General features: G+C 40.3%; 1 protein-coding gene across 1 annotated transcript in view; it reads left to right on the top strand.

Annotated features, from left to right (window-relative positions):
- Positions 1-26,801, top strand: part of LOC103604338 (piezo-type mechanosensitive ion channel component 2-like) — a gene marked incomplete at its 3' end in the record, with an annotated part of 102,556 nt that overhangs the window by 62,096 nt on the left and 13,659 nt on the right. The window contains exons 7-16 of the mRNA XM_008588897.1: positions 114-252; positions 2,783-2,931; positions 6,052-6,282; positions 10,275-10,398; positions 11,853-12,163; positions 12,629-12,777; positions 14,395-14,568; positions 18,918-18,959; positions 24,162-24,263; positions 24,447-24,577. Of these exons, the coding sequence (XP_008587119.1) occupies positions 114-252; positions 2,783-2,931; positions 6,052-6,282; positions 10,275-10,398; positions 11,853-12,163; positions 12,629-12,777; positions 14,395-14,568; positions 18,918-18,959; positions 24,162-24,263; positions 24,447-24,577 (1,552 nt within the window). The remainder of the gene's footprint in view (positions 1-113; positions 253-2,782; positions 2,932-6,051; positions 6,283-10,274; positions 10,399-11,852; positions 12,164-12,628; positions 12,778-14,394; positions 14,569-18,917; positions 18,960-24,161; positions 24,264-24,446; positions 24,578-26,801) is intronic.

Raw genomic sequence — 26,801 nt, 5'->3', positions numbered from 1 at the left:
ATTGTTGAGGTTTCAATCAGCTCTTCACGGTTGGGGTGTGCATGGAGTAAAGGAAGGTGGTGTATCTGCATTGACTCCGAGAGCTGCTGTCACAGGTGTGCTTTGCAACCTAGGGCCTGCTGGTGACTGTGAATGGCAACCCCGTGGACTACCACACCATCCACCCCAGCCTGCCCGTGGAGAACGGCCCCGCCAAAGGTGACCTGTATGCCACCCCCCAGTACCGGTGGGAGCCCTGTGAGGACTCTGCAGGTAAGGAGCCAGCTGGGGCCCACGCTCCACCCAGGCTGCTTGTCCCTCTCACCCACCAGCCCAGTATCTCTTTTTCTTCTGTTTGTTCTTTATTTGATCTGGTTCTTTTTTTTAAACTAAAGTGTTGTCTTCCATGGTCAGTATAATTAAGCTGGTTTCCTTGAGTTCTGCCTCGATTTTGCCCCAACATATTGCTATTTGTGTTCTATCCTTCCATACAAAATGAGTGGCATAATTAGAGCAAACTTTGAAAAACAAAAGGTAAAAATATAGTTTAAACATGTCAACTTATTTATAGCTACATGAAATATATGTATGTTAGTCTTTCTGTTGGTTGATATTGTAGCAATAGCTGATAGTTTTGCTGGTTAACGTATGAATATTTTCAAAAAGAGTATTTGTCTATTAAAAAAAAGGAGATGGTTAAAACTTGTACAAGGCCTTTTCTCCCTTTTCTCTCAGTTTATTATGTTGAAGGAAAGCAGACTCATGAGAGATGACAAACTGATGTGGCCCGGGGCTGAGGTATCACCCTCAGGCTTGTTTTGTGGTCTGCATAGCATTTAATAGTAATCAATATTTTAAAGCTGCAGCTCTGACCTAGAAATGGAAATTTCTGGAATCCCCTGAAGTTATGTGAACATCTGGCAACATGAGTCCCTCCTCTCTGCAAGGCAGCAGTTGGTTCGACCTCTGACCTCTATTGTCATTGCGCCAGCCGAGGAATTGCCAATTGCCAATTCATAAAGACAGAATTAGCAAAGTTTAGTATTGAGGGAAAAAAAAAAAAAAGCAGAATGCATGTAGAAGCACGGTGACTCCGAAGCTGCGGTGGCCATGTGTCTCTGTTTACATGGAATTGGAGCTGGAGTTGTTAGACAGGATCCTGCCTCAGTGAAGGGCCAGCAGCTGTGCGATTTGCATCAGTGGTACATTAAGCTTACTCTGAGGGTATTTTTGCATAATTTCTTATCAGGCTTATTCTGATGTTCTGTTCTTCATAATTCTTTATCTGTACTTCCTGTAGTTGCCCCTGACAGTCTATCTACTTAACATGCAACTGGTTAGTCACATTATACCACATTCCTCGGTAAGGTTACATCAAGGTCAGTTCCTCCAGCACACCCTCCCCTCAACCCCAGGGGCACCTGTGAGCTCCACAGAGCATCAGACCCAGCAGTTTGTTGCTCGTTTCTGCTTCCTACATGCATGTGTTTGCAACTCAGGCTTAACCTGAAAAGCTCGAGGAAATGCATTGCTTTTCAAAGTGCGGTCTTTGGAGCCTCAGCACCAGAATCACAAAGGCCGGTGCCCAAGAATTGGCATTTGTGACTTCTAACATTAGAGATGTTCAGGTCACAGCCAAGTCATCCTTCTATTTACACATTACTCACATGAGAATAAATGGAATTTTGACTGCTGACAAGGACAAACCAAACATATTCAAATTATAAACTGAACTTTCAAAAGTAAAACAAAAGCTGGAAAAAAATTTAATTGAATCTGTACACACAAAATGTGTCACAACCAGAGAAGTAACATGTAGTAAATCCATCCTATTCAGTGTTCTCATCCCTGTGTATGATCTGTGGACTTTTCCATATTAACCCTAGGCTTATCCAGTCCTGATAGTGGAGGAATGAAAGACAGTGGGCTTCTGTCCAAGGACATAGCACAGCCTCACCTCGATGCCTGCATGGGGTCGTCTGCACAGTCACTGTTTTGTCAGTGGCTTCTATTTCCTCTTCGTGGGGCTAAAAAACTCCCTGCTGTACTCCGTTTATGTGTAGCAGGACAGAAAGAAAGTTTTACTTCGTAGCTCAAGACATCAGTGTGGCAGGTTTCTCTGAGTCAGGAATCTGGGTGTGACTGGGCTGGTTCCCTGGGCTGGAGGTCACTCATGCGGTTGCAGTCAAGGGGGCTGCCATCTCTTCTGAAGGCTGGCCTGGGGAGAGGCTGCCTCCATGACCACTCACACAGCTGTGGCCGGCCTCAGGCTCCTGAGGACGGTTTGTTGCTGATGTAAATAATGTGCTCTAGGAGACACATCCGTGCCACCTGGGTCTCTCCATGGGGCAGTTGGCAGCATGGCAGCTGGCTTCTCTCAGAACAACTGAGCAACAGATTGAGAGAAGGGAAAGCCACAGTCTTTCTTCACTGAATCCTGGAAGTGATACTGCACCCTTCTGAAGTGTTAGAAGCCTGTCACAGATCCCACCACAGTTGGAGGGAGGGGTCACACAAGGGCATGAACACCAGGAGGTGGGGGCATTGGGGACCGTCTTAGAGGCTGCCTTCCATTCCCTCTCAAATGGAAATTTTCTTCTGCAATTTCTGAGTGTTGAGTCCCATTACACTGACCAGGCAGAATTTACTGATTCTTTAAATGTTACTTTATTAATTGGAAATAATTTCTGAAGTCTTAAATAAAGGGCTATTCCAAAAGCATACATGTGCTGCACTGCTTGGGACATTTATACAAATTGCAAATATTTGTGTAAATAGTTATATCAAGTATTTGTCCATCTAGAAAAGAAAGAGGAAGAGGAGGATGAGAAAGAAGAACTTGAAGAGGAAAGGAGCCATGAGGAAAAAAGAAGCATTAAAGTCCATGCCATGGTCTCTGTGTTCCAGTTTATTATGAAACAAAGTTACATCTGTGCCCTCATTGCCATGATGGTATGTATGAGCAGCCGTGATGCCCACGGCCCCTGCTGGCTCCCAGGGCTCCCATCCTCTCATGCCAGCAGAAGTGTCTGAATCTTCTTCAGTGTCTTGGTGGAGAACGGATGGTTATGTCTTTTTTTTTATGGGATTTTTATTCTATAGATTGCAAAATCATGTCCTCTTCAACTCTACTTATCCTTTTAAATGTTAATACACTTTTCTCAAATTAGTTTAAGTCAGACTGTCCCCTATTTTACCAACTTAAGAGGACATATTTGGTAGCTTTTCTGAAAAGTATTCAAGGTATTCAAGGTTAACATGAGCTGCTTTTATTTCTTTCAGATAGTGAGAGTTATGGTCACATCTTGGATTCGGAGGAGACTTTATTCCCCCTTAATTGCAGTAACTTTTTACCAACATAAGCATAAACCACCACGATTCCTCAGTGCTGCTTTGGATTGTGAGCTCTCAGTTGATGCAGGTCTATGCACCTCTAGGCACATTCTCCATCTCCATCATCACAGCTTCAAAAACAATCCTTTGGCCTATGCATAGGAGATATAAGAAGCTCTAATCTCTCCCTTACCTAAAAACAAATTTTCTTGGGAAATCTGATTTGTTTTGGAGAAACCTAATACTCTTGTTTAAAACACAAGTCTTCCAAATTCTGTAGTCAGTGATGAGATCCCATAGATCCCTTTGATGATAAAAAATGAAAATATTCTATAACTCCAGGGAAAAAATACTTAAACACAGTTTCCCCAGGCACACAGTCCAGGTGCTTCCCAGATGAGCTGTGTGCATCCCATAGATCCCTTTGATGATAAAAAATGAAAATATTCTATAACTCCAGGGAAAAAATACCTAAACACAGTTTCCCCAGGCACACAGTCCAGGTGCTTCCCAGATGAACTGTGTGTAACAACTTCAGTTTCTAGTCAGGAACAGTGCCACACATGAGAGGAAAGAAAAAAGAAATCTCCTGGAGATTAAAGATGCTCATTTGGGAGTGGCCAGCTCTATTCCTTAAATGAAATTACTTCTTTGCTCTTAGGTACTTTTTGACATTTTCTATATATCAACCTCTACTTTAAACTACAGTAATTCTCTGATTGTTAAACATCAAATGTATTATAAACGCAATTTGCAATTCTGATGCTGAACTCAAAAAAATCTACTTTTTTTCTCTCTAAGCCAGATATGTTACATCTTTTCTTTAAAGAAAAAGAGCTTTAGAAAATACCTTTGAATACACATTTTGTAACATAATAGGAAAAAATTTATTGTAAAACCAGCACAATCCTTTATTAAAGATGTGCCCTTGTCTGGTGCCACTTAATGTTTCAGTGGAGCCACAATATTAATGTTTTAGAAGTGCCTACCTTCTGTGAAAGCAGCAGACTTTTTAATTACAGGCAGAAACAGCAGTTTTCAGGAGCCAAGTCTGTTAAAATAATATATGTATTTATTCAAAACTACAAAGTACGAATACACTAAACTATCAGACAATACTGAAACCAAACATAGGAAACAGCATAATGTGGATTCTACTTCCCAGCTACTGCAACTGAAAGGCATGTGTGACTTGACATTACAAAGGAAAGAAATTTTTTAAAAAATCCTCATAACTCATAACTTTTTCTACCTCATTTACCCTCACCCTCCCAAACAGGAACAGTGGGGGTCAGAGGGAGTCTGCTGGAATTATAATGTCTGTGAAGATTATTTTCCTGGATCACACAAAAATGAAAAAGTTACGTCTACATTTTATACTGGGATAAATGCATTAAATATGAGTATATTATTTAATGCAAAGCCATTAAATGCTGTGTAATCTTTGACATGCTATTTTCAAGCAATAATATTTTCGTGAATATAATTTAGACTTGATAATGGTTATCAGTCACTAACTTAATTTTAATGAAAGCAATTTTAATATCCAATTATAATTATCATGTATTGTAACCAACAACTATCACTGAATTGGCTAGCAGTGTTTTAGGGCACATTTGAAAATTGCTTAGGCTTAATTTTAATGAAAGCAATTTTAATATCCAATTATAATTATCATGTATTGTAACCAACAAATATCACTGAATTGGCTAGCAGTGTTTTAGGGCACATTTGAAAATTGCTTAGGAGAAATAGTTGTTTGTTCTGTTCCACGCTGACTTGATTTATCTTAATACCTGTCTAATTTCTAGAAGCAAAACCAATTTGTAAAATATTTTGGACCTTAGGTAATTCATAATATTCTTGAATGTGATTCATTTCAATTAGCCCCAAACATATCTAGAAAATATTTTTAAAGGTCTTTTTACAAAACCAAAATAAAACAAACAAAGAAAAAAAAAACGTTATCAGAGATGATGGTAAGAAATAACAGGTTTCCTGAAGTTAATAGTGTTTGTGAGCCTTCTTTACAGATTGAGGTAGCTGCTGTTTCACAGATACATTTCTGATTCTCCGAAAGCTTAGTGTGAATGGAAGAAAATGTATCCTTTGTCTGAAGGGTCTGATGGCTCTTCATTCCTAACCCCCGCAGGACAGAAGCTGAGGCTGGCTTCCATTAACTTGGCTTTATTGTTTGGGGCATGTGGAGTCCTAACACACAACTTGCTCATGTGCATGTTCTAGCTTCCATCGTGTGTATCTTCTTGGATCATCTACTGAGCCTGACCTCTGAAGCCCAGCTTGTATGCTTCACCTGGGGATTCTCAAGGCGTCCATCTCTCAGCCCAGCTGTGGCCCACACTTACCCATCACTCATAAATAACTGCTGGCTCCAAGCTATTTTGGAAAAAGAAGGGAGAAAACACAGTTATTTTCTTACTGCAAAGTAGGGTAATGATGAAGAGATTTGGGGCAAGAGGGAAAAGGACTTGGAATGAAGACCTCTTTGCCTTAGACTATTCCCTAAAGGAAGTTCAAAAGCAGGCTCATTCCCGCAGTCAGTAGTTCCCTTTCCTTCCTTCTCTAAGCCACGGCGTCTCTCTCCATTTTCCACAATTCTCTCCTCTCTCGAGTTTGAATATTATCGACCTTTTCATTTTAGATAACTTTTAGCTTACCAGAGTGGGGGCTACCCGCTGTACGGACTATTGTCGTTCTTCCTTTCTTTCCTCCCTGCAGGCTTGGAGCATCACCTACCACAGCTGGTTGACTTTTGTGTTGTTGATTTGGTCATGCACTCTTTGGATGATTCGCAACAGGAGAAAATATGCCATGATCAGCTCTCCTTTCATGGTTATCTATGGAAATCTGTTGTTGGTATTACAGTATATATGGAGCTTTGAACTTCCTGAAATTAAAAAGGTCCCGGGATTTTTAGAAAAGAAAGATCCAGGAGAACTTGCTTCAAAGGTAAGTGGACAGGCAAATAGGAAAATAAACCAATGAAACAAAACCACAATCATCTAACAACCATATCCAAGCAAAACCTTACAAAAATAGGCTCAAATATTCACTGCTTTGCAGAAGTGAACAGATATGAGACTAAAAAATAATTTATATTGCTTAGAGGTCTCTATAATTTAAATATGAACATATGGTTACATCATGATTTTAACTTTCACTTAAAAATGACAGTTCTTTCCATTCAAATAAAAATTACAGTATAAGTTATTTTTAGTATAAGTTGTAGTATAGTAGAAATTAGACAGGAAAAATAGGAAAATAGAATGTAAAATATTTCAAGGGGTTAGAGAACTTTCTTTTATAGATTATCAATTTGTAAAACATGCCTAGTACATTGCTGTTACAGATAATCACTGACTATTAATCGCAACATTTTTATCCAATTATGTTCTATAAAACATTTTTAGCAGCAAAAACTAAGTATGATACTTGCTTTTTTTCCTTCTAATTACATGATATGCCTTTATCTGTAGTTAAAACATTCATAATCTTTTCATAACTTATTTAGTTTCATGAGCTACTTTAGTATTTTTTATTTCAGAAGATTAGGTGTTTGTATCATGGGAGCCCCAAATCTGAGAAGGCACTCGGGTAGTGTTTGCCTGTTCCAAAGAACTCACCTGGAGGTCTAGCAAGTAGAGACATCAGTTTATTAGACTTAGGGATTCGCTGACTGCAGCCAGCCAGCTAGATATCCATGCCACCACGGGGTATGTACAACAGTTATATAGTGAACAGGTCAAAGTAGGGGTGTAAATCATTTGCAAGCTTACCGCGCACACCCTCACCCAGCAAACGCAGAGTACACAGGAGATCAGGCTGAGGAGGTAAGTTAATCTACATGCTACTCTCCTGGCACCAGAGTGCTATAGCACCAGTGAGCTAATTCATTTACTTAGGGTCCCTGCTTCCTCCAGTCTTCTGTTTGTCTTAAAGGAGATGCGCCTTTCCTTGGGTAACTACCTTGGCCATGGGTAGTTTCCCAGGGGGGATGGGGACCTCTGGTGTGCACGGGGAGGGGGTTTAGGGCTATGTCCAGCATTTACCCTACAGTCTTCCAACTTACTGTTTTGTTAACAAAGTGGCAGACTCTAAACACACATTTCCTTTATGTTGATGGCTTTGTTTTAAAATAGTAAAAGTAATCATGTGTATGTATTGAATGAGCCTTGGAAATTTTAATCGTGTAGACAGAGGAAAATTAGTATCTCTGAAGGAGACACTCATTTACATCATATGAAATTCACCTTTCTTCTTTAAAGATTACCAGACACCTAATATCCAAGGCAATCAGGAATAAATGGGGTACTTAGTAGACTATTGGTCCTTGTAACAGATATTTTGGTGAAGGTTTATAAAGGTAAAAAAAATCCTAACAGGTGAATGCTAATGACAGGTAAAGGTGAGGCCATAATCCCCTGTGTGCATGAACCATGGGAATTTCATTTATTCATTCACTTACCCATGCCTGCCCCACACCTACCCTACTCCTACTTTCTTTCCCAAACCATACTGCATGTTGAAAATCCCTCATTATATACTCTCACTCAGAAATCACCTTTATCTAACACTCTTCTTTCACTCTCCCACCCTCTTTTTCCCCGTAAATGCCGACCCACAAACACACACTCATGCATAACTGGTAGGTTACTCTTTTTCTATAATAGAAATTCAAAATCTTAGAGAAATTCAAAATCTTATTTTTTTAACTGTGTAAATCCATTACAGCCTGACTCAGAAGATCAGTGAGATGACTAAAAATGCATGCCAACAAACTAGCAGAATTACTTCCTGTCTAATCTAAAATTAACAATTCTTTGGGAGGGAAACATAATTTGGGAAATAAATTTGTTACTGTAAAAAAAAAAGTGATTCTGGAAAACTCAGGTCTGCATTTATACTTGTGTACCCAGGAGGTAAAAAAAAAAAAAAAGTGCAAGTTTTTGCCATAGACAGTAACAACAAAACTCCATACTCATAGAATCTCTACCACAATAACATTTGTAAAAACACACTACTAAATATACACTATTTGCAAAATACTGGATGAGTCAGTGTAATAAAAAATGAGAGAAAAATAGAATGTGGCTGGGTCCTCAAAGGCCCGAGCACCTCCAGAGGAGCCAGCCCAACTGCTTTGCAGCACTGCTATGCTAAGCCCTAGAGTCTCCTGCCCCACTCCATCAAACCACATCCACTAATAGTCTTTAAAACTGGCTTTTAACTCACCTTCCCCAGGAAGGATTTTCCATCTGGCCCCAATTACTCCTAACCTCTCTGAATATCCATTAGAAAAACAGACTTCTTTCCCAATTTGCAGCTATAGTTTGATTCATAGTGACTTCCAGAATTTTCATGCCAGATTTCCAGAAGTGTAGACACTCTGTTTCTTGATTTCATTAGGTCCTAGGCATGTTTACCAGGACTTGTCACACTGATTTATGTTGAAAGTAGGTGATGAGTTGACGTTTATTGATAGTTCAGTGGACAATTATTCAAAATAAAAATGACCCATTTAGTTGCCTATTTATTTATTTTTATTTCTTTGGCAAATGTTTATTAAAAGCCTACTATGAACCACAGTGAAATACCACTTCACATCCACTAGGATGGCTATAATCAAAAAAGACAGATAATACCAAATATTACTGGAGATGTGAAAAAATTGGAATGGTCATGCGCTGCTAGTGGGAATGTAAAATGGTGCAGCAACTTTGGAAAACAGATTGTCAGTTCCTCAGAATGTTAAATGTGGAATTACCTTAAGACCAGCAATTCCAGTCCTAGGTTTATATACCCAAGAGAATTGAAAACGTTATGTCCACACAAAAACTTGCACATAAATCTTCATAGCAGCATTATCTGTCATGGTCAAAAAAATAGAAACAACCTAAATATTCATCAACCGATGCATGGATAAATAAAATGTATGTCCGTACAATGGAATATTACGTGGTAAAAAAGAAAGGAATGAAATACTGTACTGCTACAACATGGATAAACCTTGAAAACATACTAAGTAATAGAAACCACTTACAAAAGAGCACATATTATAGAATTCCATTTACTTAAAATGTCCAGATTAGGCAAACCTATAGAGACAAAAAATAAATTAGTGGTTGGCTAGGTCTGAGAGGGAAAGAAAAGGCGATGACTGCCTTGGGGATTCTTTTTAGGGTGAAGAAAATGTTTTAAAATTGATTGTAGTGACGGTGGCACAACTGCAAATACACTAAATTACATACTTTGAATAGGTGAATTGTATGGTATGTGAATTATATCTCAATAAAGCAATCACAAAAAAGAAAAAAAATGCTGTGTACCAGGTACTGGATTCCCTAAAGAATGGAGCTCCCCCAAGTCAAAAATTTTTTCCCTAGTGCTCAAGAAAACATTAATATGAAGGTGTGGGAACTTACAACTATTCATCCTTCAGCTTTGGAAAATTAATGGCAATAATAAGGGGTTCTATTTCTGGGATGAAATTTTATTTTTCTCATGTATGGAATTCTTCAAAATAAAGAATATTGCAGAGTGAAAGGGGTATCATACCAGAGGTATCTTCCTTTACAATTGTAGTGCTGTCGCCGTCAGGAGGGACGCAATCACGGATGAGCATCTTGAGGACTCATCCGATTGCTGAAGTCATCTCCTGCCCAGGCGGAAGCAATTGGGCCGTTGAGTTCATTTTCCTGAATTGGCCTTGCATGGCGCTGAGTCTATTCCTGGCCCCCAGGACACACGGGAGCCTCTCAGGAAAGGGGATTTGAAAGCCCTGGCTTTCCATTGAAATCAAGTGGCTGTCTTAACCCTATCGCAAATAAAAGGGTTTATTTATTGTGCTCCCACTGAAATGTGAAGGAAATGTTATGTTTGTTGGGATGTGTTTACACGGCAAATGGTTGCTTAAATCTCGTTTTGTGAATCTATAATTTCAGATTCTTTTCACTATTACTTTCTGGCTACTGCTGAGGCAGCACCTCACAGAGCAAAAAGCCCTTCAAGAAAAGGAAGCTCTTTTATCTGAAGTCAAAATTGGAAGTCAGGAAAATGAAGAAAAAGGTACATTAGTGTGTACAGTGTGTGACTGGAGAATTTTGTGTTCAGCAAAATTACAGAGAAAGAGCCCCAAATACTCCAGAAAGCCTCTATGCTTCAGACTAGGAGGCCAAACATTAACTTGGAGCAATAAATACCAATATTTTAGTATGTAACTTTTAAAGTATACATGAATTTACAAGCAGCTTTTAAAATGTGTCATTTGATCCTCAAAAAAGTGACTCCCAACAGAAGAAAAAACTGAGGGTCAGAGACATTAAATGATTTTTCTGGGGTCAAACTTTTAGTAAGTATTAGAACCAAGAAACAGACAAATGTTTTAAACTTAAATCCTCTCCCTTTCTAAAAATAATATATCACAAAGAAAAAAGAAAGTAGGTTTATGTTTTTATCATCACCTCTGTGGTTTTAGACCTGCCATATAGGTAAAACGAGAAGAACTTTTCCCCTAACTCCCTGTATATGTCAAGGAATTATGTTTGTGGAATGGATTGGAGACTGTCAGCAAGGTTGGCAAAGTAGGCTATAAATGTTCACAGAAGTGGGTAACCTTGAGATGACCCTGGAAACCATAAGAAAAACAACACAGATCAACTTACGTATTTTTTATAATTTACTTAGACTTAACCACTGAGTTGTTTTTTAAGCAACAAAAGTCTGTCTATAAGATTTAAGTCTTACCTACATGAGTTTGGATGTCTCCACTCAGAATGATTAACCAGTTAATTTTTGTAAAGAACGGTTAATTTGAGGTCAATAGTTTCTCTGATAACTCACTTCATTTTTACCCCCCTAACTGTGTGAAGACTGAATTGATAATTTATTGTTTGAGCAAATTACTCAAATTTTAGGTAGCCTTGATGACACAGAGATGAGTCCTATATATTAGCATATTTTAAAGCAAAGTAAAATAAGTTCTTAATTCCAATACATAAAATTGCTTAAACTTTGTTAAATTATACTTATTCTTTAGATTTAATTTAAATTAAATTATATTTGGCTTTTAAAATTAACTTTTAGTTATTTAAAAGGATGCTTTTTGGTTAAGATTGTTAGTATTAACTACATTCAGTAAAGTACTACTTGTCTTATCTAGAGCCATGTAATGATTACAATTCAAAAATGATATAATCATTTTGATATGTGCTATTGTTGCCTATTAATTTTTATAGATCCTGCAGTACTTAAAGTTATCATTGGTTATTGGAAATGAAAAAGGTGCTATAAAAAGATCAGTACAAAAATATTACTAAATTTATTTTCTTTTAAACTATATCTCAGGAAAGTTATGAAAATTGACTGTTCATTAGTCATAATTTTCACCTTGTTTATTAGAGCAGTCTGCAGTCATTCCAATCATAGAGTAACTCATAAAGTGTATGTTTCCATGTCCACCTATGTCACACACAGTCACAGTACAGTTCTGGTCAGGTAACCAGGTAAGTTTAAGAGCACAGTTTTCTGTTTTGAAGATGAGGAACTTGAAGATATACAAATGGAAGGAGAGCCCAGAGAGAAGGAGGAGGAAGAGGAAGCCGAGGAAGAGAAGAAAGAGAGAAAGGAGGAGGGGAGAGAGGAAGAGGAAGCAGAAGCGGAAGATGACCAGGATGTCATGAAAGTGCTGGGCAATCTGGTGGTGGCTGTGTTCATCAAGTACTGGATCTATGTCTGTGGAGGCATGTTCTTCTTCGTCAGCTTCGAGGGTAAAATTGTCATGTACAAAATCATCTACATGGTGCTCTTCCTGTTCTGTGTGGCCCTGTATCAGGTAGGTCACAAATATCCTCAATTTTTTAATTCTCACATGTGTCCCAGAAACATATGCAAGCATGAGCTTCCTTGCAGAGACTCTAACTTACTGTAATCCCATGACTGTCATATAAAGTGATTGATGAAATTCACACGTTACATCCTAAGAATCCTGCAGTGGGAAATGACTCAACCTATTCACTGTTTTAAAATTTTGAGTTCTTAAAAAGTCAGAAAAAAAATTCATATGTTTTTCAAAAATTCTTAATAAAAAAGAAATCTGTATAATTGGATTATATTTTTGTGAGAGCAGTGGCTAGATAATCTAAAATAGTGGAGGATTCCCACGTAACTTGTATTGCAGGCTTTGGGATCAGAAAACGTGTGCGTGTATGTGTGTGTGTGTTGTGTGTGTGTGTGTGTGTGAACCAAACAGCTTTGTGATTTTTTTTTTCTTGTTTGTTTTTCAATGTCTGATTCACAGGTGCACTATGAATGGTGGAGGAGAATTCTAAAGTATTTTTGGATGTCTGTGGTTATTTACACTATGCTGGTGCTTATCTTTATATACACGTATCAGTTTGAAAACTTCCCTGGACTGTGGCAAAATATGACTGGATTGAAAAAAGAAAAGTGAGTGATTCTGGTATATGACGGGATGTAAAAATGACTAATAGGATGGAGACTTGAATACATATTGTTCTGAACATCTTTAAGGAAGATTTTAGTAAAATATGATGTCATCAATGTCTGTAAGTTCCTTGAAAACAGGCTTTATGATTTAGTGATCTTTGTGTTCTCTCTACCTAGCTCTGAGCTTGGAACATAGTAAGTACACGAATATTAATTGAAAAATAAATTTTCAGCCCAATTTTAATGAGATGACCTTTTCTAATGTCAGTTCCACGTGCAGCACACCTGATTGGTACTTAGTCATGCTTTTTGCTCTTCAAATTTGAGCTTAGTTCTTCAGTTCTTAGGTAGGTTCATGGACTTACAAAGCAGTAGCCTTTCCTCATTTATGGTGCTGGCACTTAGATTCTAAGGAGTGATTAGTGCCATAGAGAAAGAAATTTCTGCAAGTACTATTAGTCTTGTGATGATGAGGTGGTAGTTTTTCCTGTGCCTGTAATAGATAATGCTCTATCCGTTTTTGATTTGTTTCTGTAAACTTTTGAAATTTAGTCTGGAAATCCAACCAGCTGAGGTAGTAAATAATGGGGAAACCTTAAATAGAATGCTCAGGGCAGGCTTCATGAAGGAGGTGTCATTTAAACTCCACCTGAAGGCTAAGAAGGAGCTTATCTTAGGGAAAATGCAAGTTGAGGGCAGAGGTCTGGAAGAGTATTCCAGGAGGGAGAGCAGCAAATGCAAAGGCCCAGAGAGGGAACGGAGTTTGACACATTGCCCCTGCAGGCAGTGTGGCTTGTAATTTATTCTTGGTGGAATTTTTGAGTCTAAATATCTCTTTGCTAGCTGAGAAAAAGTGATGTGTGACAATGCAATCAACATGACCAGGTGGCCAGCAGGGGCAGAGGTGTAGAGACAGGGCTTGGGAGGCTGGAGGAAAGGGGATGAATGAGAGATGAAGGAAAAGAAAGAACTACAAAAGCCTTCCTGATTTCTGAACTTTGCTCAGGGTAGACAGGTGTGCCATGTAGTGGCCCAAGGTGGACGACAGTGGGGAGAGGGGGGTAGAGACAGCTTTGCCAAGGAAGAGAGGGCAATCAAGAAAACTGTTTCGAAAACACTAAGTACAAGTAACAATGAAACAAGCAATTTCCAATAGAAATTTGGGTGTGAGAGTCCACAGGTGGGGGCTGTGCTGTAGATGCACATTTGAGTCCTTGGTGTAAAGATGTTTTATAAATCCACGGGTCTAGTGAGATCATCTGGGGGATACTCAAAACTGAGTACTGGGGATATTTCAGTCCCCAGAGGTCCAGCAGCAGAGGAGGAGATAGTGGTGGAACAGGAAACCCAGAGAGTGTGGTGCTTCCAGACCAGCATTGTTTCAGGAAGGACTAGGGCTTGAGTTAAACAACACTGGAGAAGTAGACGCTAAGTTTGGCAGTGTTGAGGTTGTTACTGACAATTGTAAGAGCAGGTTAGTTGTACTGGTGGAAACAGATGCCAGACTGGAACGTGTGGGGGAGAGGATGCAGCAAATGGTGTGAGTGACAGGAGTGGAAGACTGTGACGCAGTTTGCAGCAGAGACTGTCTTTGTTGCTTTCTGTTTTGTTTTACAGGCTGGAGGACCTGGGCTTAAAGCAGTTTACTGTAGCTGAGCTGTTCACTCGCATATTCATCCCAACCTCCTTTCTGCTGGTGTGCATCTTACACCTTCACTATTTCCATGACCAATTCCTGGAGCTCACAGACCTCAAGTCCATTCCTAACAAGGAAGACAACACCATCTACAGGTGAGCGAATAGAAGAAACACTCACCTCTTCTGTCAGCAGGTCAGCCTTGGCCAGCCTGCAGGAAGCCAGTAATCTAACGTAGAGTTTCACTCTTGAACTTTCCTTTTCAATTATTATTCTTTTTTAGATTGACAGATAGTGTTGTGTGTTTTTATCGTGGACAACATGATGTCTTGCAGTGAATACACATTGTGGAATGGTTGCACCTAACTAACAGCAAAGGCAGCACCTCACACGGTTAGCATTTGTGCGGTGAGAGTGCGTAACACCCACTCTTTATGTTTTTCAAGATTGCAGTGCGTCGTGGTTAACTATAATCTCCTCACTGTACAATCAATCTCTTGAAACTTTTTCTTCTTTCTCCCTGAAACTTGAAGTTTCCCTGAGCATCAACCTGTGAGTGAAAGAAAAAAAGAAAGAAAAAGTGTAGAATATTTGATGAAATTTTCTGAAATAATTGGTAGTGATTTATGACTGGTTAATGTGAAGTAATCTTGAAAGCCATGAGAGTAGATGCTGAGTAGCTGTGCACACTAAAATATTTGAGAGTTGGTGATGTGTATTTCATGTGTAGGCTGGGCTGGATGTGTTTTTAGAACCTTTACAGAATCTAATTCAGAGGATGAGTCTTACGTTACACTGACCACCAGTAAGAAAGTCACGGTGAGAACGTACGAAAAGATGATTTGTAGAATTTTCCCTTCCATTTTGGAAGAGAAGAACCTTGGCTAAAAAGAGAGAGTCTGTAATCTACTAGTAACTAGAATAACATTTGAGAAGAGAAAGCAAAGACTACATCTTATTTTAGCAGATCACTTTTGTTTTCTCCTTATCAGTAAATATGAATTGTTTGCAGGTAACAGGTGGGATGGTACTTTTCCTGCCCGTGTTTGTTCAAACCACACAGGTTATTTCAAGTCCCTCAGTCTGTTCCATCAAAGGGAAGTTATAAGCATTCTTCCAGTGAGTGCTAACAATGATTGTCCTCTCTGCCTCATATTTAGCCTATGACTCGGTTCTTGGAAAAACACTTGTTAAGCAAATAGAGAGAAAAGAGCTAAGAGAAGTACAGAGGCCATGGCTGAAAATCCCTTTAATTCTTTGATTTCAAGGGAAAAAATGAATATGTCAATAGAAGACGAAGTAGGATTTCATCATGTACATTTTATAAGATAATAAACTTTCAATTTTCTGCTGTAGTAGGAACTGGAATTATGGACAATTTTGAAACATTTTATTTGATGATAAAAAACATTCAATAATCTTTATTTATGACTAGCAGATTTATTTTTCTTATGTGTTTTGTCTAACTTAAGATTACATTTAGTTTTTATTCTGAGTATACTCCAGGTGACTGTCCATATGTCAATGACTCAACCAATGGAACCAAGAGGTATTATTTCTTATGACAGTCATTATTTCCTATGTCATTTTGCCACCATAAATAATCAGGCTTAGCTGAAACCTATCCCCTCCCAACACCCCAGCAGGGAGGAGAGTGTGGATGGGGCCAGTGGCTTATGCTTTCTATATACTCACTCCTGCTTCCTTCAGTGATAACCAAGTATTAGTAGAAATAAAGTAGTTATTAGAAAATCAAGAGGCTGGCAGGTTAGCTCGGTTGGTTAGAGCACAGCCTTGTAACACCACCAAGGTCAAGGGTTCAGATCCCCATACCGGCCAGCTGCCAAAATATAAAAATTAAAATTTAGAATAAAAAAATAAGAAAAATTTCCCTTAAAAAAAAAAAAAAGCAGCAGCAGCTCAGGGACTACTAGGAGATATTTTCATTGACTAACTTGAAGGCAGGAAACATCACCCAAAGACAACACCTGCATTAAAAAGAGAGTTGTTAATAATTTTTAAAAATTATTATTTGAGGGCCGGCCCGGTGGCGCACTGGATAGTGCGCCGCTTGGGAAGCGCGGCGGCGCTCCCGCCTGAGGGTTCGGATCCCACATGCAGACCGGTTCCCACTCACTGGCTGAGCGAGGCGTGGGAGCAGCACCGAGGGTTGCGATCCCGTTGCCGGTCCCGGTCCAGTACGGGGGCAACACTGAGGGTTGCGATCCGTTGCCGGACACGGAAAAAAGACAAAAGACAAAAAAAAAAAAAAAAATTATTATTTGATAATTCTTTTGACATTTCTTGTAATATCTGTGTATAAAACTAGTATTTGATATTTAACTTTGGCCATGTAACATACATCATTTAATTATAAACACTCTCCCTTCTTTTTTTCAAAAGTTATATTCAGTAATTAAGGAAAATCTTTCAGTTAGAAGAGCAGATTTGTATGTTTGTGAAAGACATGTAATTATTGATAATTGCTAATGACACCTTTTTAAAATTTTTTTCTTTTAAATACCTTTTCTTCTCTCCCATATTTATTTTCTTCTCATTAAATTTCCTCTAGTACGCAGGAGCTTTTTCTGCTGTTATTCTTATTGCCATGTGCCTGAGTGTACTGTCATGCAATCAAACACAGATATAGGGCACAATTGACCCAGAAAAGTAGAGATTTTCAGGATCAGTTTAGCAGAAGACAAAATGGCTCAGCAAAGATTTTACCAACGTAAAGAATGATAGATTTTGGTCCTAGCATATGTGAAAATTGAATTTGGTCTACGGAGTTCCCTTTAAGTATGTATAGCAGTGTTTAATTATGCAGGCTCTGGGGAAGGACCGTGGCCCCATGCCAGGATATGCACACTCTGTTTCCTCAGCTGCCGCTTCACAGCCCTCACCTGCGCTCCGTGCCATGGTGAGAGAAGAGAGGAGACCTGAATGACCCGAGCAGTCTGCACTCATTGCTTGCTCCCCTTGCATAGTGCCTCGGCCCTCAGCATTCCCTTAAGTTAATTTTCCAAGGAAATGAAGAGGGTGGGGACAGAGTATGTCAAGTCAGCTATCTGGCAAGTTTAGGGACAAGGGATTTCATTTTTCTTTTTTTTTTTTTTTCCTTTTTGTCTTTTTTTTTTTCATGACCGGCAACGGATCGCAACCCTCAGTGTTGCGCCCGTACCGGACCGGGACCGGCAACGGGATCGCAACCCTCAGTGTTGCACCCACACCTCGCTCAGCCAGTGAGCGGGAACCGGTCTGTATGTGGGATCCGAACCCTCGGCGGGAGCGCCGCCACGCTCCCAAGCGGCGCACTGTAGCAGTGCGCCACCGGGCCGACCCTCATTTTTAGTTCTGTGAAAAAAAGGCTTCTAGAGCCTGTGGGAATCTGAAGAACGCACTCAAATGTGGTATTTTGGGATTTCATGCAAGAGTTTGATATAAAATTCCCAAAATTTTAACTTTGATCATATGATATGGTTCCATCATCTTAGCAACTCTTTCCCATTGTATCATTTTTCTTACTAATAATTTTCACCCCATAATATTTTTGCTCCTGAAGTCCTTATCTAATGACTATATTGAGGTTTTCAGAGCTGGGATTGGCTGTTGTGCCCTGCTTTCTCTGCTCCACCTCCTTACTAGATGCTTTACAGAAAAGGGCCCACAACTTGGGAATAACCAATTCATTGTGTTCATTAAATTTATTTCAGCACTATCGTTTCTGTAAATATCCCACTGTTCTTTCTTGTTTTGTCTACTTTGTGTGTGTATGTGTGTTTGTACACACGTTAAGTGTAGGCAGATGTCACTTGTGTGTGAAGCAGAATTTATTGTTTACAGAATGTGCAAAAAAAGAAACTATTATTATTTGTAAGTGAGCAATCTCAGGGATATCATTTCACTTATCTATTGATCTTAATATATATTATAATATAATTACAATATAATATATTCATTATATATTATATAATTGATAACAATTTACTAAGAACTATTTAAATACCCATTACTTTTATATCACTTTAATTTGCCCATGATGTACTTTGAAAAGTATTGTTATGCAGGTAGAAATAAAATATCTTTTTTTTTAACTTCAGTTTTAGAAAACCTCACAGAAGAGTGTGTTGACTATGGTACTGAGTAGGATTTTTTCTTTTAAATTCTGGGGAAGGAGCAAAAATCTTTTAGTTTTTTTGATAAAGTGTACCTTGAAAAACGTAAATGTTACAAATTTTTAATCAATTGCATGAGATGGACAGGGATAAGAAGGATGGAGAGACTTGCTGTTCGAGCACTTTCCAGGACACATGTAATTTCACATTGCTACTGAATCTTGCTGCCTAGACTCTTCTTCAAGGCAGGAGATCTGTGCGGATGATGGTCCACCTGAGGACAGGAAGCTAACGAGACAGTCCTTCCATGCCTCTCTGTCTAACAATCTCCTCTCTCTCTCTCCACCTGTCTCCATTGCCTCCTTGTGCCTCCATCTCTCACCTCGTAGCCATGCCAAAGTCAATGGCCGCGTATATCTAATAATCAATAGGTGGGTACTTCAATGTTTCTTCTTGTTTTTTGTTAAAAAGTATTTCTTGGTGTGCTGAACTCTTTACTGCTCTGTAAATGAAAACTCATGTTGTCAGGTAGTGGACCGTGGCCTTCAGGTATGTTCATGGATGTATTTTGCAAACTGCACCTTTTGGTGTCAATACCGAATGGTGCTGACGAGTGGATGTGGAGGCTGTCCAGGGTCTTCAGCTGGTGCTCAGCCTTTGGTCTTGGTTCAGACATATTCCATTCATTTGGTTCTCTGAGCATTAGTTCAAGGCTTGCCTGAGAGCTTATCTCCCTCTTGACCACACAATTGAGAGCTCAGCTCAAGAACCACTTCCTCCACAAACCTTCTCATAAATGCCAACATCCCTGCTAAAAGTAATCTGCCCTCCCTCTGAATTCCCGTAGCACTTTATCATTGCTGCTGTCCTGACACTTGCCTTCCAGTCCTCTGTCCAGCTGCTTGTCTTATCTCCCTCGCTAGAGGCATAAGCACCTCATGCCTGAGCGTTGTGTATAATTCACTACGATGTCCCCAAATCACCCACCCCAGGGCCTTACCCATTTGTTGATACTTAATAGTTATTTTCTGAATGAAGTGAAAATAATCACAACAATATATGGTTTTAAAACATCAGTTTCTTCAAATATACCTCTACTTGAAAGATCAGTATATTGTTGAAGAAGGAATCCTTTTACATCACCAGATTTCACAATATGTTTGCATACCACAAAAGGTACAGAGATGGCACTGAGACATGGCCCTACCTTAAGATGCCATTGTCTCGCTGGGGAGATAACACATGCATTGTCCACACATAGTAAAAAGCAGCTTTGATGTGTGTTGTGCACAGATCTATCCTCAATGTGCCCTGAGAGTACAGAGAAAAGAGCCGTTGGGACCTAATTTGCTACTTTTCTTTATCAAGTAGGTGAATTAAAATATTTACTCCCATAACTTCATGTCATTAGTAATAAAGCTAGTAATTTAGTTAGTAGAAACATGTATTTCGCAATAAGTCCAATTAACAAAATAACTCTGAAGATTTGATGGTTTTCTATTCCATTCTCTTCCTCTTGGGTAAAATCCTAAGGCAGACAACAGGGTAGTGAACCCTAGCAGTCAGGACTTCTAGAAGGAAGGGAAGTGTGGAAAATGTTGTGAGTCCCTCTGCAGACTGCCAATGCAGGAGGGATGAGGGTTTGCTGGTTTCTTTCAGGGGCAGTTTTAGTGGCAGCCTGAGAGAAAAGTCAACCTCAGGTTTTTAGCTGATGGTAGAGAAGTGAGATTACAGACTTGAGCTAGAAATCTTGAGCGACTATTTAAATCTTAACCCTCCAGACATAAGGAACAACTCTTTTTCTCTGTGTTTCTCATAAAGCATTCAGCATGTGCCTAATGGGGAAGTGGCTGGGACACGGAAGAGGGCAGGAGCCAGTGTGATGGGCTCCAGGCACAGCAAATATGAAGTTTGAGGCCACTACTCCCACAATTATCTCTGGAGAGGAAGCCTATGCCCGTTACCCCAAGTCACAAGGCCAGTGACCTCACTCAGGAGTTCATAGAAGTGTCAAAGTGCAAAGTTGCCCAAAATAATTAAAAAGTTGAAGCATTCCAACTTTAGCACTACCTTTTTTCCAGTGAAATCTCTAGATTGCACTGGAAATTTTTGTAAGAATATTAACATGTCGAGAGGCCAGGGCTATGCCCCAGAGGAAACGTTACCAAACATACCTCTCTCCCATTTTACATGTGCTCCTGTAATGCTGTATGTAAAGTGTGTCCAATTTTTAATAGGGAACTATTTAATGAATTAATAGTAATTCATTAGAATGGTAGGGTGAATCCTTTTATAAAGTAAATAAGCTTTCTTTCCCCCATAACTTATTTATTTATATTCCATGTTGTTTTATAAGGAGAATAATGTGTTTGTAAATGTTACTTCTGGATTGAAAGTGTGGTATACCTTCAGTTCAGCTTATGGATTGATTAAAACGTAGACATTACCTTACAGGGTATGAGATAGGGGAGTGTATTGAGGACAGTGGGTCTTTAATAACATTTTAATAACATGAATAGTTGTGCAAAAGTTCAAACTGATTTAGTAAACAGTTTGAATTAAAATATTTTAACAGGAGTCATGTTTATTTCTTCTACACATAAAAAAACTGAGGCCGTTGTATCCAATCCTGCCATAGGTTTTTCTGGAGGGATTACACTGCACATATTTAAGATGTGATATTAAATTGCTTACATGTAAATACAATCTTCTAAAAGTGCTTACGAGTTCTAAAACTTAATTTATCTTAAACATTATACATTCCTTAAATATTGCTTATATTATAAACACTACAAATTTGTAAGACATCTCCTTTTTTAAAAGAGTCTAATAAATGGGATGACTGTCGTTTACATTTCCACATATTCCAAATTAGAATATTTAAAAATAGATGGAATTTGGACTAATGACATTTTACTGGTAGAGTTTCCGTGTTCTTTAATGAAAACTAGCTTAATGTATACCTTTTCAAAGTCAAGTCCTAGGACAGAATTGAGCCTCTTCAAGTTCCACATATTCCAAATTAGAATATTTAAAAATAGATGGAATTTGGACTAATGACATTTTACAATGGTAGAGTTTCCGTGTTCTTTAATGAAAACTAGCTTAATGTATACCTTTCCAAAGTCAAGTCCTAGGACAGAATTGAGCCTCTTCAAGTCTCCATGTCACATAATTTGTTCTTCTGTTTCAAATAAGAAGGCCTCTCCAGTACATAGAATTTCTTCACCCACCATGCAATGAATCATAGCGTACATCAAGCACAGCACTGCGTTTTGCAAGGGAGGTGAGTAGGGCAATGCTGGATTTCTGCCTTCAAGATGAGGGTCCTCAGAAAACATTCTTGGAGTGAAACGATGCAGGGGCAGGTAGAGAAGTGCACACCGAGAACCGTGCAAGGCTGTGGATGCATAAGCAAAGGCGGGGCGAACAGACCAATAGAGGAATGCTGTCCACTCTGACAGTACGGAGAGCAGGGCAGCCTTTTACCTAAGAACAGATGAGGAGAGGGCTGGAGCCCGGAGCCACAATCATAATAAAAGCAAGGAAATAACGTTATCAGTAAAGTTAAAGAAAGCACAGAGAAAAGATAATAAACTCCCTGTGGAGAAAGGAATACAAGATGGTCGAATCTGAGGAAGTGCTGGAGGGGGTTCTTTGAGAATCCAGTTCTTCACCATATCTATTTGGAGTCCCAAAGTAAACATGTTTCATGTGATCATTGGATAATTTGCACATGATGATCAGTAAAGAATTACAAGTATTGTGACTTCCTTAGCCTGAAGTTTTGGGGAATGTTTTTCCTAGAGTGTGCTTTTATTTAGTTTTTGGAAAATCAAGATCTTTTTTTTATTTGCTAGGGGGAAAAGTGCTGAATTAAGGTGCACAGGCTTTCCTGGAGAGTTGATACAGCTGTTCATTCTAGCAAACTGCAGCTAGTTCTGCCTCTGAAATCTGCATCTGTGCAGACCCGCCTCTGCAGCTCCCCATGCCCTCAGCAAATGTGGAGGTCGGAGGTTACACACAGAGAGCAGAGAGGTTCACTTCTCTTCTACTCCCAGCTCTACCCAGTCCCAGAGCTCTTGCAGATTATTACACGGTTCTACAAGTAGGTTTTCTGGACCTACCTCCAAAAGGCTTCCTCCAGTGTTTTTCTTTGATTCCTGGAGCCCGGAGCCACAATCATAATAAAAGCAAGGAAATAACGTTATCAGTAAAGTTAAAGAAAGCACAGAGAAAAGATAATAAACTCCCTGTGGAGAAAGGAATACAAGATGGTCGAATCTGAGGAAGTGCTGGAGGGGGTTCTTTGAGAATCCAGTTCTTCACCATATCTATTTGGAGTCCCAAAGTAAACATGTTTCATGTGATCATTGGATAATTTGCACATGATGATCAGTAAAGAATTACAAGTATTGTGACTTCCTTAGCCTGAAGTTTTGGGGAATGTTTTTCCTAGAGTGTGCTTTTATTTAGTTTTTGGAAAATCAAGATCTTTTTTTTATTTGCTAGGGGGAAAAGTGCTGAATTAAGGTGCACAGGCTTTCCTGGAGAGTTGATACAGCTGTTCATTCTAGCAAACTGCAGCTAGTTCTGCCTCTGAAATCTGCATCTGTGCAGACCCGCCTCTGCAGCTCCCCATGCCCTCAGCAAATGTGGAGGTCGGAGGTTACACACAGAGAGCAGAGAGGTTCACTTCTCTTCTACTCCCAGCTCTACCCAGTCCCAGAGCTCTTGCAGATTATTACACGGTTCTACAAGTAGGTTTTCTGGACCTACCTCCAAAAGGCTTCCTCCAGTGTTTTTCTTTGATTCCCTCCTTTTGCAATCTTCCCTCACTGTGCCCTGCCCATGGCATTACAGTTTGAGGCCATCATGGCTTGAGGACATGTTGCTATGCAGTCATAGTAGCAGCTGCAGTAACAGCCTTCTCTCTGGGAGTTTCACTCCCTAAGTAGCACATGAAAGCATGGTAATTTGCCTCAGCAGTCTGTATGTTCTCTCCCTTACAAACCCGCAATCCTGTCCATTCTCAAGTCCGTTGCCGAGCCCAGGGTTCGTAGCAAACGCACGCTGTCGATGCCCTCCTGGAATGCACTTGGCATTAGGACGTTATTGCAAGCGGCCCCAGGAATGCAATCGTGGGTGATATGTAGCATGCGACGTGATCTCTGACAGTCCTGTAACTCTTCTGTTTTCATCTCCCTTTTTTTCCTTTCTATTTCAATTACTTTGAGCAGCATCAAGAAAAAATTACCAATCCACCAAAATGAGTAAGTCCCCTGTGAAGCCATGAAATGCTTGCTCTCCACGATGCCATTTCATGCTTCTGCACCCTAAACTCTGACCGTTTTCTCCTCTGGGAAGAATGTCAAGTTTAGGTGTCGATAGCGCTTATGATTCAGTAATCATTAGCACCTGAATTAGAAAAGCTAACAAACCTGAGTTTACAGTCTGTTCTTAGAAAGAACTTAAAACAAACCAAAAACAAGTGACAAGATGCTAACACCCCACATTGCAAGGTCTTTGTCCATGCGCTGATTTCATTATCTTTTACCTCCTTGTACTTGCCCCTCCGTCCTCTGACTTGCTCACACCCCTCCATCCTCTGACTTGCCGCTCTCCGCCCACAGACTGGCCCACCCCGAAGGCAGCCTTCCTGACCTCACCCTGTTGAACCTGACTGCCAGTTTGGAGAAGCCCGAGGGATGCTCTGTAGAAGCCAAGAGGGGCGAGTGTGGCAAAGACAGTGAGGAGTCGGAGGAGGACGGGGAGGAGGAGGAGGAGGAGGAGGAGNGCCCCTCCGTCCTCTGACTTGCTCACACCCCTCCATCCTCTGACTTGCCGCTCTCCGCCCACAGACTGGCCCACCCCGAAGGCAGCCTTCCTGACCTCACCCTGTTGAACCTGACTGCCAGTTTGGAGAAGCCCGAGGGATGCTCTGTAGAAGCCAAGAGGGGCGAGTGTGGCAAAGACAGTGAGGAGTCGGAGGAGGACGGGGAGGAGGAGGAGGAGGAGGAGGACTCTGAGGAGGAGGAGGAAGCATCAGGTAATCGGCCCACCAGCAGCACCTGCTCGCACATGCTGGCCGCCAGGCTGAGCCAGCCAGATGCCAGCTTGCTCTGTAGGACGCGTGTCACTCAGTCGGTGAAATAAAAAATGGAGTATTGTGGGATTCTTTAATTGCTATATTTACACTATTTCTGTTCCAATCGCCTCAATCATTTCCTTTTAATTCTAACTGTGGAGAGGAGAGCAGGTGGCTGGTTATCAATCACTGAGCCATAAGTACAAGCTCTGACCACCCGCTCAATCAGACACTTCTCACAGGACATGTCCTACCAGAAGCAGAGACAGGTCACTGTGCAGCATCTGTGAATGTTCTCGATGTCATCTTTGCTTTTCCAGGAAACCGATAATTAAGAATATAAGCGCTGGCCAGATAGCTCAGTTGGTGAGAGTGCAGTGTAATAACACCAAGGTCATGGGTTCAGATCCCCATACCAGCCAGCCACTAAAAATACACAGACANTACCAGAAGCAGAGACAGGTCACTGTGCAGCATCTGTGAATGTTCTCGATGTCATCTTTGCAAACTGAGGCTTTTCCAGGAAACCGATAATTAAGAATATAAGCGCTGGCCAGATAGCTCAGTTGGTGAGAGTGCAGTGTAATAACACCAAGGTCATGGGTTCAGATCCCCATACCAGCCAGCCACTAAAAATACACAGACATGTTTATATATTTATATACATATATACACAAACACACATACATATATTTCCAGTTCTGTTCTAATGCTTCAGGAAGGACTTGGGAACTGGAGGAGAAAGTGAGCAATTGGATAATTATCATGTCAAGTAAACTGCTAGAGATGTTTTTGTCGTCATTATTATTTTAGGGTTTTCCCTCTTGATTCTTTAGGCTCATCTTTCCTGCTTTTCTTCCTGGACTTGAAACACCATCTTAAAAGGGCACGATGAGAACTGAGTGGCCCTGGTGATCAGGAAGTGTTATCTGACAGAGAACTTAAAAGGCAGGGAGTTTAGTCCAGTTGGCAGTTCCCATAAAGTATGGGAGAAGCCAGACAGCACAGACTGTGGGGTGAAACTGCAGGGTTGCAACTTGAAGATGCCGCCCTTGTCTTTGCTGGTCCTCTGTGCTTTACAAAAGTAGAAAATAGAAAAGCAGCATGAGGTGGAAGAGCCTTCCCGAAGGCAAGCTCCCCCAAACTGGCCCTCCTTCCCACGCATCTCAGAGACCCAGAAGAGCTCTCTCCATATCTGACCAGCATGCCTTCTGCAGTGAGGGGAGAGCCCAGCTCCGTGAGACCAGGAAGTTAAGACGAGGGTTTTATTACGCTCAAACTACTTTGAAATGAGTTTTGAGCTTTACTATTGGCATCTTGCCAAAAACTGGACTACGCCTTGTACCCTTGCTCCTTCGAGTGCCTGCCCTCTGCACCTCTAAATCACACTCACTTATTACCTAAACCTCTGTAGTGACTATCATCTGAGTCAGTCTGTCAATAAGCATTTTTCACAATTACTAAACCCTTATCTAACTTTTAGAACCAAGTACAGTCACTGTTACAACTTCACAAGCCCGGTAAAGAAGCTACTTTAGATACTTAAACGCCTTATCTGCCTAGGCTTGTGAGCTTTTGTCCACAAACGTGATTGCATGCTGATAATACAAAACAGTCCTGTTGTGACTTTTATTCAAATTAATCTGAGTAGTCCTTCCAGACAGAAGCATGACCCCTGTGTCTAGCACAAGGTAGAAAGAATAAATGACTTGTTTGGTTAAAAATCATGATTAGAATGAGTCTGACCACATTTTATGAAACTGTGGACTAGGGCATTCTCATGCGCAGGGTTCGTTCTTTGTTCTGATGAGGGGCAGGCTCTTCCTGCCTTTGACAGTGTCAAAGTAGACAGGCCACTTATGCAAGCACTGTTTTGGCAAGAAAAATGTCATTTAGAGGGAGATCGGGTTACTTAATATTCCCAGAAAATCAGGGAATTATAGCTCAGCCTTTAGAGTCAATAAGGTCAAAATCCTTCTTTGCACTAATTTAATTAAAAGGTGGATAAAAGGGCCGAGCCCGTGGCGCACTCGGGAGAGTGCAGCGCTGGGAGTGCAGCAGCGCTCCCGCCGCGGGGTTCAGATCCTATGTAGGGATGACTGGTGCGCTCACAGCCTCACAGCGCTCACTGGCTGAGCGTGGTGCGGCCGGTCTCAAAAAGGACAAAAAAAAAAAAAGAATATAC

The sequence above is a fragment of the Galeopterus variegatus genome, unplaced genomic scaffold (assembly GCF_000696425.1).
Source record: "Galeopterus variegatus unplaced genomic scaffold, G_variegatus-3.0.2 Scaffold5091, whole genome shotgun sequence".
NCBI classification, from domain to species: Eukaryota; Metazoa; Chordata; class Mammalia; order Dermoptera; family Cynocephalidae; genus Galeopterus; species Galeopterus variegatus.
The sequence above is the reverse complement of the archived record's forward strand: the minus strand, read 5'-3'. Positions and strand labels throughout refer to the sequence as shown.